The sequence below is a fragment of the Bacillus rossius genome (assembly GCF_032445375.1).
Source record: "Bacillus rossius redtenbacheri isolate Brsri chromosome 9 unlocalized genomic scaffold, Brsri_v3 Brsri_v3_scf9_2, whole genome shotgun sequence".
In the NCBI taxonomy this organism is placed as follows: Eukaryota; Metazoa; Arthropoda; class Insecta; order Phasmatodea; family Bacillidae; genus Bacillus; species Bacillus rossius.
In genome coordinates, this window is record NW_026962013.1 from 10,771,560 (window position 1) to 10,787,834 (window position 16,275).

General features: G+C 34.6%; 1 protein-coding gene across 2 annotated transcripts in view; it reads left to right on the top strand.

Annotated features, from left to right (window-relative positions):
- The window catches only part of LOC134543014 (cGMP-dependent protein kinase, isozyme 2 forms cD4/T1/T3A/T3B), a 265,217-nt gene that overhangs the window by 227,137 nt on the left and 21,805 nt on the right, over window positions 1–16,275 (top strand). For both annotated transcript variants that reach the window (XM_063387688.1, XM_063387687.1), the window contains 6 exons: window positions 781–844; window positions 2,387–2,464; window positions 3,137–3,231; window positions 4,031–4,177; window positions 8,394–8,544; window positions 11,336–11,499. In XM_063387688.1, the coding sequence (XP_063243758.1) occupies window positions 781–844; window positions 2,387–2,464; window positions 3,137–3,231; window positions 4,031–4,177; window positions 8,394–8,544; window positions 11,336–11,499 (699 nt within the window). The remainder of the gene's footprint in view (window positions 1–780; window positions 845–2,386; window positions 2,465–3,136; window positions 3,232–4,030; window positions 4,178–8,393; window positions 8,545–11,335; window positions 11,500–16,275) is intronic.

Below are 16,275 nucleotides of genomic sequence, written 5' to 3' on the forward strand. Positions count from 1 at the left end.
AAACAACGGGACTCTCTTTATAAGGCACTTAGATAAACAAGGATGTATGTACCATTTGGGATTTAAGTCTTTCTCATCTCCCAGGGCAACACAAAAAGGAAAGATGTCTGGTCACCGAAACCTGGAAAATATGTTGCGAGCAACGTATGAATCAATTTATGATTGCTTTTCATAGCCCCTATAATCTTGGAGGTTATCCGTTATTTCTCACGTGAGATGAAGTTAGTAGAAAAAGTAATTAATAATTTTGATTATGGTTGCAAATGAAACAGAAAAAAACTGCAATTAATTTAAATAAATTCCAAAATTGTGTGTGTGTGCATGCATGTGTGTCTCTCTATGTCTGTGTGTGTGTGTGTGTATGTCTGCATCAGTCTATATAGTGAAACAGAAAATACTTCTTTCATCGATGTTTAAGCTATGTTTAATATCAAGAAATTCAATTGATTTTCCTTTTTTTTTCATGAATTTTCGGGTTTTTTTTACTGTAAAATGTAGTTGATCAATAAAAAAAGTATTTATGCATGTTTACATACAAGTTCGATTGTCTTTACTCATCAGTTTCTGGTAAAACTATAGTAATTGTTTACAAATACATATTTTGATCTCAAACTGCGATAATGTTACTATGCTGCTATTTATTTTGATGGGCCTATATCATCAGTAATCCAATACTGAATTTATTTCCAGTAGTTCTGGAGTAACTTCTAAAGTTAATTAAATTTCTTTTCAAATAAAAATTATAAGAAATGTAAAAAAATATTGTGTGCTTGTTTTCAGCGTACCTATTTTCAAGGACCTTCCTGAAGAAACTCTTATAAAGATCTCTGATGTTTTAGAAGAGGTGAGTGCATTTGAGAAATTCAACTCTTAAACATGATTCAGCTTACTTTTATAAGTTTCAAAATTAAAAAAGAAAAAAACAGTGGCTATTATTTACCATATAAAACTGTTTGATTGTATGTGTCGATTTGAGTTTTTAGTTTTTTTGATTTTTCATGAACATTGTTTTTCTGAGGAAACAGCATCAGTTAGTATTAACTAAGCAAACAACTGTTTTAGGGAGGTTTTGTTCAAAATTCTCAGTGAACTTTTGTCTTGTACTCAGAGCAGTTGAGAAGGGAGGCCAAATTCCTGGTTGAGTTTCAATATTTTTTTTTTATTCCTCTTGTTTACCCTGAGATAATTGACAAAATTACAAATCTCTTGCTGGTAGAATTCACTGGAAACCTTTTAAGTTATGTAATACGCACAGGTCATATGTACAGATGGCCCACAGTAACATTTACAGTCTTAAGATATTTTTTTTCCAATTGTGGGGTTTGAAAAATTGTACATTCAAAAAAAAATTTTTTTTGCGGGGTGGGGGGGGGACGACGACAAAATTATTGTTTCTCTCGATGGCTTTGCTTGATGATCTTTGAACTGGGCTAGCATTTGCAATGTTTGTTACGTACCCATCGAAGAGAATTAAAATTTAACATTAAATTTTTGACGTTATACTTTTTAGGTGCGTTATGAAAAAAAATTATGAGAGTGAATTTTTACGATGTGCGCACATCATGCAACAAAATTTTCACATAATAAATAAAAGGCCACATACAAAAAAAAGCTACATAAATATTAAATATAATATACGTGCCTTTAAATCTTATACTTTAGTGATTGATATTGAATACTGGTCCATACCATTAAAAACATATATTTATTGTGAATATTAGTGATAGAAATTGTGTTTATAAACTTTTTCAAATGTGTTTTCAAGTGTATTTATATAAGTGAGATTAGGTTATACTTCTTTAGGGGCATTATGAAAAATTGATGAAAATGAATTTTTACGATGCGTGTGTAGCATGCAGCAAAAATTGACAGGATCAAAAAGGCCACAAACAAATAAAAATTACATATGTGCTTTTAATCATGTACTTTAGTGATTGGTATTGAATATGGTCCATATAATTAAAACCATTATTTAATAAATAATTAAAACTAAATTAGAATAAATATTCAGCATATTTATTGATTTTCATTATTAATTAAAATTTATTTTAATTATTTTACTAAATTAAATAATTTTATACTCATTTTTAATTAATATTAAAACTAAGTATTTATTTAAATTTTTTATTTCAATTGAATTTATACTCTACCTATCAAACATATAAATATCATTTATATTAATTATTTTTATGCAAAATTAAAATTAAAGTTAGTTATTTTTAATCATGTTGTCAAAAATCAGACATATTAACTTACTCTTTCAGGTGTCCAACATCAGATTGGTGCTATAAGTGGATATATGATTTTATAACAATAAATTATTATTGTTCGGAGTAAAAGAAATTTAAAAGTGATATGTTAAACAACTTGTTGGTCGATGTTGCAGACTTTCTACAATGAGGGCGACTACATCGTCCGCCAAGGAGCCAGGGGCGATACTTTCTTCATAATTAGCAAAGGAAAGGTGAGTTATCTCGAAGTAGTTTGTTTTTATTCAGCTATTTATGATTTTAAATGTATACAGAACTTTTAACAAAAATATTAGTGCACACGTGAATAAGATTCAGGCATTTGACATACTGAATGGAGCGCAGCTTTCTTCATCACAGCTTTCTCATAATTTCCATTGTGTAATTCTTGGCATGTAAAACACTTCAGTGCTCTGGATGAATTTAGAATCTCAAAACAATGTTTTTTTAAATTATATTTTCATGAAATATCACTATGTATATAATATAGTTATAAAAATAAAAATATTCATAATAAATATCAAAATGGATACGTTTCTGTGCCTGAAAGTACTACAATTACACAGATATGTTTACTACTTGCATTCCTCATATTTCACTTCCAGTTTGGATAGCCCTCTTGGTAGTCACTTACAGGACAAGTGCATGCAATCATTTACTGCAGGTGACTGGACACTTTCTACATACTTTTACAAACACTTATGAAAAAATTTCATGATTTTATCATTAACCAAAATTGAATTTGTACATCTATCATTTGCCTTTAAATTAATTTGGGCAAATTTTTTTTATTTGCTGACTATTTTTAGGATTGTAAATACTGTATGCAGTGTGTAGTATACCCATATTTATTTTCAATAAACATGTTATTGTATTTTTTTTTTTAGGTAAAAGTAACAATAAAACAACCCAACACTGTTGAAGAAAAATACATCCGTACACTTCAGAAAGGAGACTTCTTTGGCGAGAAAGCTCTGCAGGGGTAGGTTTTTATGATTTATATTTTTGTTTAATATTGTAAAATGAATTTTATTTTCATTTAATCTGTTAATGTTTTGCAAATTTTAAATGGGATGATTTAAAATTCTTTGTATATAAATAATAATAATTCAAAACAAATTCATGAGCTTTTCAGTAATAAATTGAATCAATAACTGCATCCAAAATGTAACCTGATAGATCCCTTAGCTAAAGAATCCAGTAAAAGTGCATCGCATCCCTACATGCGTCCACTAAAATCTAGGTTTATGTGACATTCGCATCCACTGATGCATCCCTATGTTCATTAGCTTCGGAATTGTGTTTATTTTGCTTTTATAAAATATTACTTCAGATTTTCGGCATAAGATTTGTTTATTTAAAACATTAAAAGCATAAGTGATAACTCAAATAGAGACAAATTAAAATATTAATGAAAATTACCAAAGGTGAACTTTAACTTATAGGGGTATTTAATGCTCATTATAAGTTTTTTAATATATTGAGATTCCTAACAAAAATATTTGTTTTGATCAATAACATTCATAACATCCATGCTAGATCTATTTTTTTTAAATTTGTCATTCTTTATGAATTTTGCTAAATGTTCTAAGATATTACGACTACAAATTGCTACATGTACATTAGTATAGCCAACTTATAACAGGTGGTACTAGCATTCTTTACATTGTGACTGTATTTGGTAAATGTTGTAGGTATGTTGTATTGTGATACAGCCAGTATATCTAGGGTTCAGGTACAAGCGAAAGGTTTCCCTTGTTAAAGCAAGCATTTGTTTGCAGAGACGACTTGAGAACGGCAAACATCATAGCAGACGACCCGGAAGGTGTCTCTTGCTTGGTGATTGATCGCGAGACGTTCAACCAGCTGATCTCCAGCCTGGACGAGATTAGAACCAGATACAAGGATGAAGGCATCGAGAGGAGAAGGTGAGTAAAAAGCACCCAAGACTGATAGCCTTCAAAACGTCAACTCTGTTAGTACGCTTGATTAATAATGTTTTTTTATGTAACTGGCCAAATTACTCTTGCTATATTTTTATTTATTTACAAAAGCTTAGAATTTTTAAAACATTATTTTACATATATTTTTCTTAAGATCCACAATGGCAAAAAAAAGTGAAAAATTAGTTTTTTTTAAATTAATGGGCTAAAATAGGTTTTTAGCTATAAAAAAATGCAATGAACTTGTCTTAGAGCTATTAACATGCAATAAAAAAAACTTAGATAAAATATTATTCTTGGCCAATTTCCATGCAATCACACGGGATAATATAGCCTGGTAAGTTATCTTTGAACCTTTCATTTTTAATATGTGCATGACTGTTGTAGCTGCCCTTTCTGTTGTCTTTAAATACTAATACAAAAATCACCTAGGTTACAGTCTACGTCTGATTTTACAAGGATTCACAAGAAACTAGCATACTTTAGATAACGAAACATTGTGTGAAGCCATAAACTTAATCCTGTAATTTTTAATGGTATAATGGTGTACGAACATTTTGTGCTGAAGTATACAGGGTGTCTACCAGATCTAGTAAATGAAATTCCCTGATTTTTCCAGGTTTTCCAGGTCTAAAACTGAATTTTTCCAGGTTTTCTTTAACACAATTACGACATTCCACAAAACTGAAAAAACTGCATAACAATACATTGATGGGTTTCAAAGTATTTCAACTTACTTAAATTAGTAAAAATATTATCTTCTTCTAGACGTGGCCAAAGTGACTCAATTGATGGCAAATAAAACATGCTGCTACAAATATTTCACACACAAAAAACATTAGTAAAAGGAAGCTCCCGTCAATTTCGCAGTGACTCAACTTTTGCGTCTATTGCACTTGCTTCAGAACAAGCCAAATCCAACACTCGAGCCTTCTTAAACTGCAATGCCTTGATCTCCTCTTCAACTCTTCTTTTTTCTGCCTTCTTGTCTGTAGCTTCCTTTCTTTTTGTTTTGTTTGCAGGGCTTCCTTACGCCTACAACTAGCATTTCTTACATATTGTAACATGGACTTGATGATATCAACATGCTCTACACCTCCAGAACATTGAACAAAGTCATACACTTGTCTTTGTGCAATCAGTGTTTCATCCTGCAAGTTTTCAGTCAGCAGATTAGAATTCACTGAAAATCCTCTTTCCAATTATGCATTTCCATCATCATCCTCACAAACTTTAGAAGGCCTGTTTTGGCAACTACTGTATGTGCCTTAATAATGAGCATCCACAGTGCTTCAGAATCTTGCGAGGAACATACCAACTGATATGATCACTCAATGTTATCAGCTTCTTGTCCTGATAGCCACCTGTTTCGAAGACAAGATTCTAAACTGTACTTCACATGCTGTTTCCTCACACCCGAATTTAAATCCATAGACGGACATAAGCAGGAAATTCCTTTGGTAAGTTTGTACTTCAGGGGACTTTTGTCTTGAAGTTTTTTTACCATAACCTTTGGACAAGTCCTAACATCATTTTTCAATAACAGGACAGACTTTTCTGGTACTTTTTCTTTCTTGATGGCATGGCGTACTGCATAACCCAACTTGATATTGTTAGCAGTAAATAAATTTTCCTGGTTATCTACATCCAATCGAGATACATTGTGTTTTTCCCTAAAGCTCTTCAGTACCTCTGGTTTCACAAACTTTCCTGCCAAAGCCAATAAAATGTCTACCAGTGAATCATACAGAAAAGGTGCCATGGGTGCTTCACTTTGGAACATTGTAAGAAACAAGATGCCAAAGAGTGGAAGAATGTAAATTTTACTTCTAGAAGATTATCTTCAAGAGCATTTTTCACTACATTGAAAGACAGATGAAATAGAAACTTCACTAACAAATTTCTTTAGGTGGGGTAACGTTTTCATGGCACGCTCAGCAACTGCAGTATTTTCTGACCATCTGATTGCACAAAATTTCTTGGGAAAAAGCTCTGATCCAGTTATTCTAATGTAATCTGCCCTCCTTGCAGGTACATGCTTAAACAAAAAGTAACTGTGCCTCAAAAACTAACATCGTCCCATTGTGTAGCAGAAATTCCAGTTTTGAAAGCACCATGGACCGTATGAAGCCCACAGCTACCAATTTCTAGCAACGATGGCGAATCTTCACCAAAAGTGTCTGTGATATGTATTTTCAAAGCTAACGAAAATGCCCAGTTTACGTTGGGGGCATCCATAATTACTTAAAATTAAATGTACCTGTCGGTGTAATCAGAACGTGGGAAGCACATGCTGCAGTACGTACGTCAGCAGGATAACAGACCAGCTTGAACCAGTTTGTATCATGTGATTTAACGCCACTTCCGAATCCGATGGTAAATAAAAGAAAATGGATGTGGGAACTGTTCGTTATTTGCCATTCAAAAATAAAAATGGGAGGGGATACACTTGATGCTACGTCAATGCAAGCTGATCAATAAACAAAAAAGTATTGCCAACTACAACCTAACAAAAAAAATCCCTGATTTTTGAAAAAATTCCCTGATTTTTCCCTGATTACAATATTCCCTGATTTTTCCAGGTTTTCCAGGGTCAGTAGACACCCTGAGTATAGCACTCATAACAAAATTCTCACCCTTAAAAAATCAACATATTTACGTCTGAGCCAGACGTTTTGGCAGCTAGCTACCCTATTTGTACAACTGTCGAAACAACATTGCAAATCGTTTTTCACATTTTTGACAGCTCAGGTGTTTAAAGAGAGTTACCCAAATTCCGACTAAAAATTGCCTTGAAAATTTCCTGCAATGGTTCCTGAATTTTCGCTAGCCAAGACGTTTGGTGTGGACAGTAGTGACACCCTCCCAGCAAGAAGGTAGCTTCCAATGAAGAATGGAGTTGATAGCTATGCGTCCCTCTTTGTGCGAGACCGCCAACGCTTCCATTAAAGTGTTTCCTATTGCGCTGACGTGTTACTGCATCTCGCTGCATTATTTTCCTGGTCTGGAATAGCATACTGTTTTTTTATTATTATTATCTATGTTGTCTTGTCTCTTTGCAGTATTGATGTGTTGTGTTTCCATGTCAAAGAGTAATTTTTTAAGGCTTGGTGTCGCATATCATATTTTTTTGTCATGCCTATTATTAGAGGATTTATCCTGTAATTTTATCATATCACACTTGCATATTAGGTTTCATTTAAATTTTCTCAACAGATATTTAGTAAAGATTACCTAAAGCTGTAAAAATTTTCACAAGTATTAATATTACTCATAAGTTGTGCAACTTTTTACAGGTCAAAAATAACATTGTGAATATTTAGTGATCCAGTAACAAGCACAAGAGAGCTATTAAGGATTAATTTACAGGAAAATCTCTCAAATTAGAGTACCTATTGTCAAAAAAATTAAAATAACTAGCTCTGCATGCGAGACTCAGCTTTAAGGCTTGGTCCTACACACTGTGGGTTTTTTTTTTTTTTTCCTTTTTGTCATCAATACTATTATTTAAGAGAGATTTCTGTACGTTATGTTTGTTGTTCATGGCAAATATTTAAAAAATACATTCACTGAGTGTAATATAATGGATGTGAAAAGTTGCGCAAGTGTTCATAATTTATTATTTTCACTTGCGCAACTTTTCACACCTGTTAAATTATACTTAGTTAATACTTGTTGAAAATGTTTGTAATGGAACTCCAAATGCAGGAGAGTTATTAAGGTAGAAATTTATGGAAAATAGCTCTCGGAGCAAAGTAATGCAAACAGATTTTAAAATCGCCAAATTTCCATGTGAGACAGGGCCTTAATGTATACGTTTCAATTGTATGAATAAATTAATATAAGTAAATTAGTCCATGAACATTTATACCGGCTTGCACGGTTCAGTGGCGTAGCCAGGATTTGTGTATGGGGGGGGTGTTAAGAAGCATGGCCCCCCCCGTATTAAAAGGAGGGGGGGGGGGGTCCAGAAAAATCTGGATTTTAAGGTGTAAAATAGTGCTATTTTAGCAGTTTTCAGTTCTTGAAGTTAAATATTGTAATTGTAAAATTTTTTATTAATTTTAATAAGAAATTTGTTTGAGTGATGAATCCCCCCCTGGCTACGCCCCTGGCTCGGTCGACCGTCGCAGCACTCGCTCAGTTTTCCGGGGCAGGCAGTCTCACGTGTGTGTTGTGTGCGGCGCGGCGGCGCGAGCAGCAGGATCAACGAGGAGTACCGGGAGGTGAAGCTGACGGACCTGCGCATCCTGGCGACCCTGGGCGTGGGTGGCTTCGGGCGGGTGGAGCTGGTGCAGCTAGCCGGCGACCCGCTGCGCTCCTTCGCGCTCAAGCAGATGAAGAAGAGCCAGGTGAGAGGCGTGGGCGTCGCAAAGGATGTGTTTCTTGGGGACGACGACGACTTCAATCGATTCAGTTGTTTGAGGAATAATCCATCCCCTGGAGAGAGAAAAAAAAGCGGGGTGTCTGGGGGGGTCCTCCCCCCCCCCCCGGGGAAAATTTTGGGGGTTCGAAGGTGTAAAAAAGATGGGTTTTTTTAGGCATTTTTCTTTTTTCCTAAATATTCTAATCATGGTTGGTTGCAATGTATAATTTATTTTTTTTCTAAAAAAAAATATTTTTTCAAAGAACAAATTTGTAAAAAACACAAGTTAACATAATATCTGCATTCGGTATCGGACCGGTTTTTGATTTTACACGGAGATCGAATTGAAAAGTGCTCTCGCATTACCACGATTGGACTAAATGCACCATGCGCAACATATGGGTTGTATCACAGAAATCATATTTTTAATATAACTACGAAACTAAATATATGATTGGAGGGGACGAAATTGAAGACTTTTATTATTGGGGGGGGACGTGTCCCCCCGGTTGCGACGCCCATGGAGAGGCGGTGCAAAACATTACCTGGGAGACTGTTATTTCAACGTTTTAAAATAATTTTGTATCAAACATGCCAATAAAATGTCTTAAAAATTTTTTCAATTAAATTATTTTCAAAAATGTGTACAGGATGAGTTTGAATTTAACCGACGAAACTTGGCTGCGTATTCATAATGACTTATGATCTAAAGTAAGTGCTTCCCGGGCTGGTATACACCTTTGGAGTTGCGAGCCGAACAAAAATATTTTTTAGTAAAACATTGAGAAACTATTTAAGATAAAACACACTAAAGTATCTGGATAGTGTTTGATTGGACAAATTTATAGAACAACATCAAAACTTGTCGCTGTTGTGAAATGATTTCAGTTAAATCATTGCAAGACAGTGACAGAATTCACGTTGTTTGTAGAACTTCACTCAGTTAAATATAATACAGATGCTCAGAGTTCCATCTTAAATAATTTTTATATTATTAATAATAAAAAATTTTTGCTTCAACTTCAAAGACTTACACTACCATAAGTCACATAGATTGTTTCAACTTAGTTTGTCGGTCAAATTTAGACACTCTGTTTACACATAGTAAATTTATTTCAGTAATAAACTATGATCTGCATGTTTCCCAATATAGCTACAGCATTAAATAAATCTGCAATAGATCAATACTAAGTTTTTGAAATGCATTGTAACAGGGTGGTGTTATTTGATGGATAATAATATATTGCTAAAGTAATAACACTTGCATTAATTTTTTTAATAGCTTCAACAATGGAAATGGATAACTGGTAAGTTGAGTAACAATGCCTGAAATCTTTATTTAAAAATTATAGCTAGCCAAATTATTAGTGGAGACATGATTTTATTGCTTTAATTTTTATGCACAATTTTATTTTTTAAATTGAATATTTAAGGGTTTTAGGGTTTTTTTTTTTTTTTTTTTTGCAAATGTTTATTTTTGAATATAGTGCAATGTACAACATTGTATAAGACCCTTATTACTTGTTTTTTGATACGGTTTTCTCCAAATTAAAGTAATTTTTATTTGTAATAGAAGCTTTATTTTTAAAGTCAGTAATTTAAAACATGATGTCTCCTGTTGATTTACTCAGGACAAAGCATGTAGGAGAAATATGTATATTTTATTGTGTCAGAGGTGGTAATGTAAAAAAGAGGTAATAATTGATGAATTGTCAATCTGGGAATGCAATTAATTTGTACAGCCTGCTTGATCTAAACTTTTTTTATGATCATCATACTAAAATTAAAACTTTCATTGAATTTGAAGTGTTAAAGAATAATATGTTAGTGATTTATTTCAAGTTGTGTTTAAATTTGCTTTGTTTCAAGTAAATTATTAATTAAAACTTTTAACATGTTAAACTTCACAAATGCGATAATTATTGGAGTAGTTAGGTTTTTAAAACTTTTTTTGTTGGCATTTATTGAAATTTGTAAAGCAAACATTTAAACAGGAAATGCACTATTCATGAAACATTATATGCAGAAAATAAATACATTGTCCTCATGGGGTAAATGTTGGAACTTTAAAAATATTACGTTATAAGCAGGAATCATTATGACAGGGTTCTACTGTAGTCAAATAAATTACATAAATGCAATCATTTCTTATCTCGTATTTGATTTATTATTAGTATTTCTATTCAAAATCTAACTTGTAAACATAAAAATTTAAAATCCATTTGTGGAAATACTTTTTTTTAAGTATGTATGTGTCATGGGTAATTAAATATGTTGGAGCAAGCTTAGTACTATTGGTCACACCATGAAATAAAAATTGATGTGAGGGATAGGCCGGAAAAATCCTCAAACCTTTGAATACCGTTGAATGGTGAGTATTAGAAAGATTTAAAATTAAGGCAAAACTATTGTAAGAAATTTAGTAAATCTGAAAATTAAAAACTGACAACTCTGATTTTCTAGCCCAATTTGTTTATGTCCTATATTACATTTCCCAATAATATTTATGTAACTATGCAAATAAAACTTGATATGTATTGATTCGGGAAATTTAGTTTGCGAAACAAACATTTAAGCAGGTGAATGCTTTAGCATCATGATTATTTATTTTTTATTTCTCTTAAACGTTACTTTTTTTTGCCCTTAAAATTTAGATTTGGAAACAAGGGGGTAAGATACCAGGTACTCTTTGTTGTTCGAATCGAAGGAAAACTGGTGCCTTGCCAGGACGAAAGCGCGTCGCGGCTACGAAGGGGTACGTGCTGTGCTGCTTGCAGATCGTGGAGACGCGGCAGCAACAGCACATCATGTCCGAGAAGGAGATCATGGGCGAGGCGAACTGCGAGTTCATAGTGAAGCTGTACAAGACGTTCAAGGACCGCAAGTACCTCTACATGCTGATGGAGTCCTGCCTCGGAGGCGAGCTGTGGACCATTCTGAGGTGGGCTTCGTACTCCCAACTCACGAGTATCCGATATTTTTTGCAAATCAGATTTAAACGTACAGTGAAACTTTGTAACACTGTAAAAGTCCCAGAAAAATTTATGCATAATCTTAATATATATGAATCCAGTGTCCTGATGTTTGTTTCCAGTGAACTCTTCACCAATTCAACAGATTTCGATGAAAATTGACATTTATGTGTAATTTTTTCCAACTTGAGAGATAGGATAGTTTTTATTTCGATTAATGGTCTTAATAATTTATAACTAATAATAAATAACCGATCGCCATGGGTACACAAAAAATCATAGATCATAAACATACAAACAGTAATTGTGTGACATTTCTCTATGTCCAACCCACTGTCATATAGCGCTATCCAGTTTGCTTTAACTCGCAGACAATAAAGCTCCATGTGTTTAACCCTGGCAACGCCGGTTACTGCAGCTAGTACATAATAAAATCTATATATATAAAATTCTCGTGTCACAGTTTTCGTTGCCATACTCCTCCAAAACGGCTTGACCGATTTTGATGAAATTTTTTGTGCTTATCCGGTATCTATGAGAATCGGCCAACATCTATTTTTCATCCCCCTAAATGTTAGGGGTAGTCCACCCCTAAATTTTTTTTTTATTTCCAGTTTTTGGTAGGAAATCACCATGGCAACGGCTGTTGCTTTGTTGATGCTTCATTCGTCTCTATGGCAACGGCTATTTCATTGTTAGTGCAGTCCTCATCACCGTTGAAATTTTGAAAGTACTTTAAATATCAAAAATTGCCCTTTTTTTTTCAAGTATATATATTTTACAGACTTGAAACTTCACAGTAATGTTCCTTATGTTACGCAGGATGACATTTTCCGAAAATTAGATCCCATGAGTGGTTAAAACCAGGCAACAGTGGGTACTTTGTCTGCATGAGAACAGGATTTTCAATTGTTCATGCCTTCTGCGTCTCCATGGCAACGGGCATCGCGCGGCAGTGGCGTACCCACAAGGAGGGGCATGTATAATGAGCGGCGCAAGAGTGATCTGCCTGTAGACTGCCGTAGCGAAGTACGGGTACATCAGTTTTATGTTGCGTGCACGAGTCGGGAAACCATCGGTACATTATACAGCATTGTAATAAATTTTCACTGAATTTTTTTAATTTACCATTACTGTAAATGGGATATGTGGCTTAATTTTTTTTCCATTAGTATAGCCGTGCGAAGCCGAGTCGGGCAGCTAGTAAACTATAATAGTGTGGTTGAAATTTGGGGGGGGGGGGGGGGAAACAACTGGCAAATAATTTTCTTAAACAAGTAAAGTGTTAGATAAACATTTATAGAGAATATTTAATAGTTTTTAATCACAAACACAGATTATTTGTTACCTATAGATGCATTTGTGTACAATGTTTCAGAAAAAAAATAATTTGTGACAGTGAGGGATTATGGTGAGAATTAACGGACTACTCTGCGCCCAATAAATTTCTTTAGACTTTTTGCTTTAATAATTTAAAAAAATTATTTTTAATTTGAAATGTTAAGTCTAATATTTAATTATTCAATTTGAATGCAAAATTCTAGAAAACTTAGACTCTTATTCATAATTTTTTCATAACTTCAATTTTTTTAATTTTTTTCCAAAATTTTCCCACATTCATTTCTATCCAATAATCACATCTTGTATTAAGGCGATTGGTGCATGGAAAATATTACGACAAAACTAATTTAACTGTGCATATTTATTTTTGATGCTTCTTTTTAAGACATAATATACCTAGGATATTTTTAATAAACTTTTTTTTACTGAGTTATGTCATTTTAAATGCATTTATTTTTATTCCAAGCCAGAATTATTTAGAAAACACATAATGATGTTAAACTTAAGTATAGTTCAAGAAACGAGTGTACGAATAGGTTTCTGCACCTATAAAAGTAAGAAAAAAAAAATTTCATCGTCAAAATTACAGTTTAATATTGACAATTTCCATTGATCACTGCTGGACTACTTCAGGAGCGATTTAAAGAATAACTTTAAATGAAAATGAAAACATAATTGGCAGAACACTATTGAGTTATGTATATATTTTCATATCCTTTTGTTTTGGATACGATCCGACTCAAAACACGCCCTCTGGAGTGACAGTTCTAGTGCTGCGTATAAAACTCTCACCGCCGGGAAGAATGTCCCCGCGACGTGGCGCTGAGGGCGGCGCTTGTCGGAACCAGGTAGTCCGGCGGAGCTCGGGCCGGCTGGCCGCAGCCTGCGGGTGGGGAGGGATGATGAGAGAGGAGGCCGAAGAAACGAAGGGTCTGTCAAGGTCGCGCTCATGGAACTAATATACAGTAATACATCTGGAGAGGACAAGGGAAGGCCAGCAGAGGATGCGAGGTGAAGCCGGGTATCGGCTTTTGTTCCCTGCTTCCTACGCTGGAAGAAAACGAAAAAGAACCAAAATTGCCTCGCGCGGCCGAAAAATCCTCCAAACTAAACTCGCAACAGCTCCGAAACTATCAAAACAATCAAACTGAAAATTTTACCAGGAGTATCTGTAAACATTTTTCCCCACATCGCTTTAATATTTTTTTCGAAACATGAATGCTTTCATTTTTAAAAATTAAATACATATTTACTGCCAAAAAATTTTGTGAATACGCAGAGTAAATTACAACATCGAGGAAAAATTTTTGTTTGCAATTATAAGTGGGGGGACACCAGCGTATGAAATAAGGAAGAAGCCTCAAATTTAATTTATATACCCCTTTTGACGCATTCAACCCCATACTTTTATTTTTACAGAGAGTTGAAGTGGGAATAATGTTTCAGTGGGTAACACTACCGACATATGTCTTCGGAACGCACTTCTTTTTGTTATTATACGTCTCAAAATTTATAATTTCATACACAACGTTTATAAAAACGAATTCTTACTTACCTCATTTAATCTATTACAAACCTCTTGTAATATACGTGTATTAGTAGAAGAACCAACGTAACATGCAAACCTTAGGTAAACACTGGTAGAGAATTGTTTGGAATAACTGTAATGCTATGCATATACTGACAATGTAAGAAACTTTCAATTTTATAATTGTTTGCATAAGAATTAATAATTTTAAAAAAATCATAGAATAGGCCTTTATAGACTGAAAACCTTTCACGTAGTTTCAAGTCGCATACATAAAAGTTTTTTAATATATATAATTACCAATTATTGTTGAATATATTTAACATTTTTATTAGAGCTGGGCCGATCACCTATTTTGCCGATCATGCCAATGCCGATCATCTGCTGCTGATCTTGCCGATCTTCTGAGCCGATTAGAGCCTTTCAAGTACCTCTGATTACACGTTGCTTTTGACGGATCACTATAAACGGTGAAATATTCCCAGACAAAACTACTTTTCATTGACATGATTACTTATAAATCACCACACACACGTACACAATATTAACTGCATTAAAATGTAATAAGGTCAAACCAAATCTTCAACCTAATCACAACTCCGTCATTCTGTGATTCGTGTGTGCCGGTAGACGTCAGCGATGATAATTTTATTCCCCCCAGTGCTGCCAACAAACTTTCAATAATTCCCGATTGTAAGTTAATTTGTGAATACGAAATACAGTAGAACCTCGTTAATTCGTAATGGTCGGGACCAAGATAATCACGGATTACCGAATTTCACGGACTAGCGATTATAAGCCCGGAAGGTCTTGTCAAGCTTCTTAGACAGCAGCGTGCAGCTGGGTTAAGGTCAAGGTCATGTGATGTAACATCTCCCGAGGCTTACTGCGCCTTGGCAGCAGATGGATAAAAATAGTAAACTCCCCATTATTCATGTTAATTGGGACCCGCCGATGCCCGGATAATTGAAATTCTGTAAAAAAAATAATACTAATAATAAACCCGGATAATCCGTTCACGGTAAGGGTCGTCTTCGAATTAGTGTCTCGGCTTAAAAAAATACGGCACTGCCTAGCCATTAGTTCACTGTCATTTACAACAGCCGAAGAGAGAAAGATAAGATCGTGCTGACCTTGCACACATAAATATTGGGTAGCCCCCCACCCCCCTCCCTTCATTCGACCAGCCGAATGCCAGCCAGACACGTCACTCGCCAGGCGCCTGCTGTGCGTTGGCGGGCGGAAAGTAACTCAGCAGCACGTGAAACAACATTCAAACAAACGGGAGACGGGAAGCAGAAGTCAGGACATCCCCTTAAGTTTAAAGAGTGACAAATGTGACAGCTGAAAGGGGGGCGACACAAAGGGTCGGTACAAACAGCGTAGCAGAGTTTGACGGCCCACGCGATGGCTTGCAGTGTTTGCCGGCCACCGGCCCGCGTGACGTAAATTTTAAGCTCTGACAATTTTAGATTCTCTTTTTTTTCTGCACTTTTAAATCGTCCCGGATTATCCGATTCCCGAATTAGCGCGTCACGGATTAACAAGGTTCTACTGTACCACTAAATGGGGAACAAAACTCTTCATCAACCAGATTTTTATACAAAAGAAAAATAAGCTCTATTTCCCGCTAAACAGGGTAAGAATATTAATTTCGCTAAACAAAACTTTAAATAGGCCATATTTAGCGAGAAAAAACTAAATAGATGAATTCCCGAAGAGGTAGACTAACCACAAGACTACTAGCGCTATTAATCTGTACGATTTCCGTCGCGCGACGCGCGTCACTCTAATCTCTGGCGTCACATAACCAACCTAAACAACAGTCGCCATTCGCCATTGCGGTAATATTAACCGTAAATGGTAAACAAATACA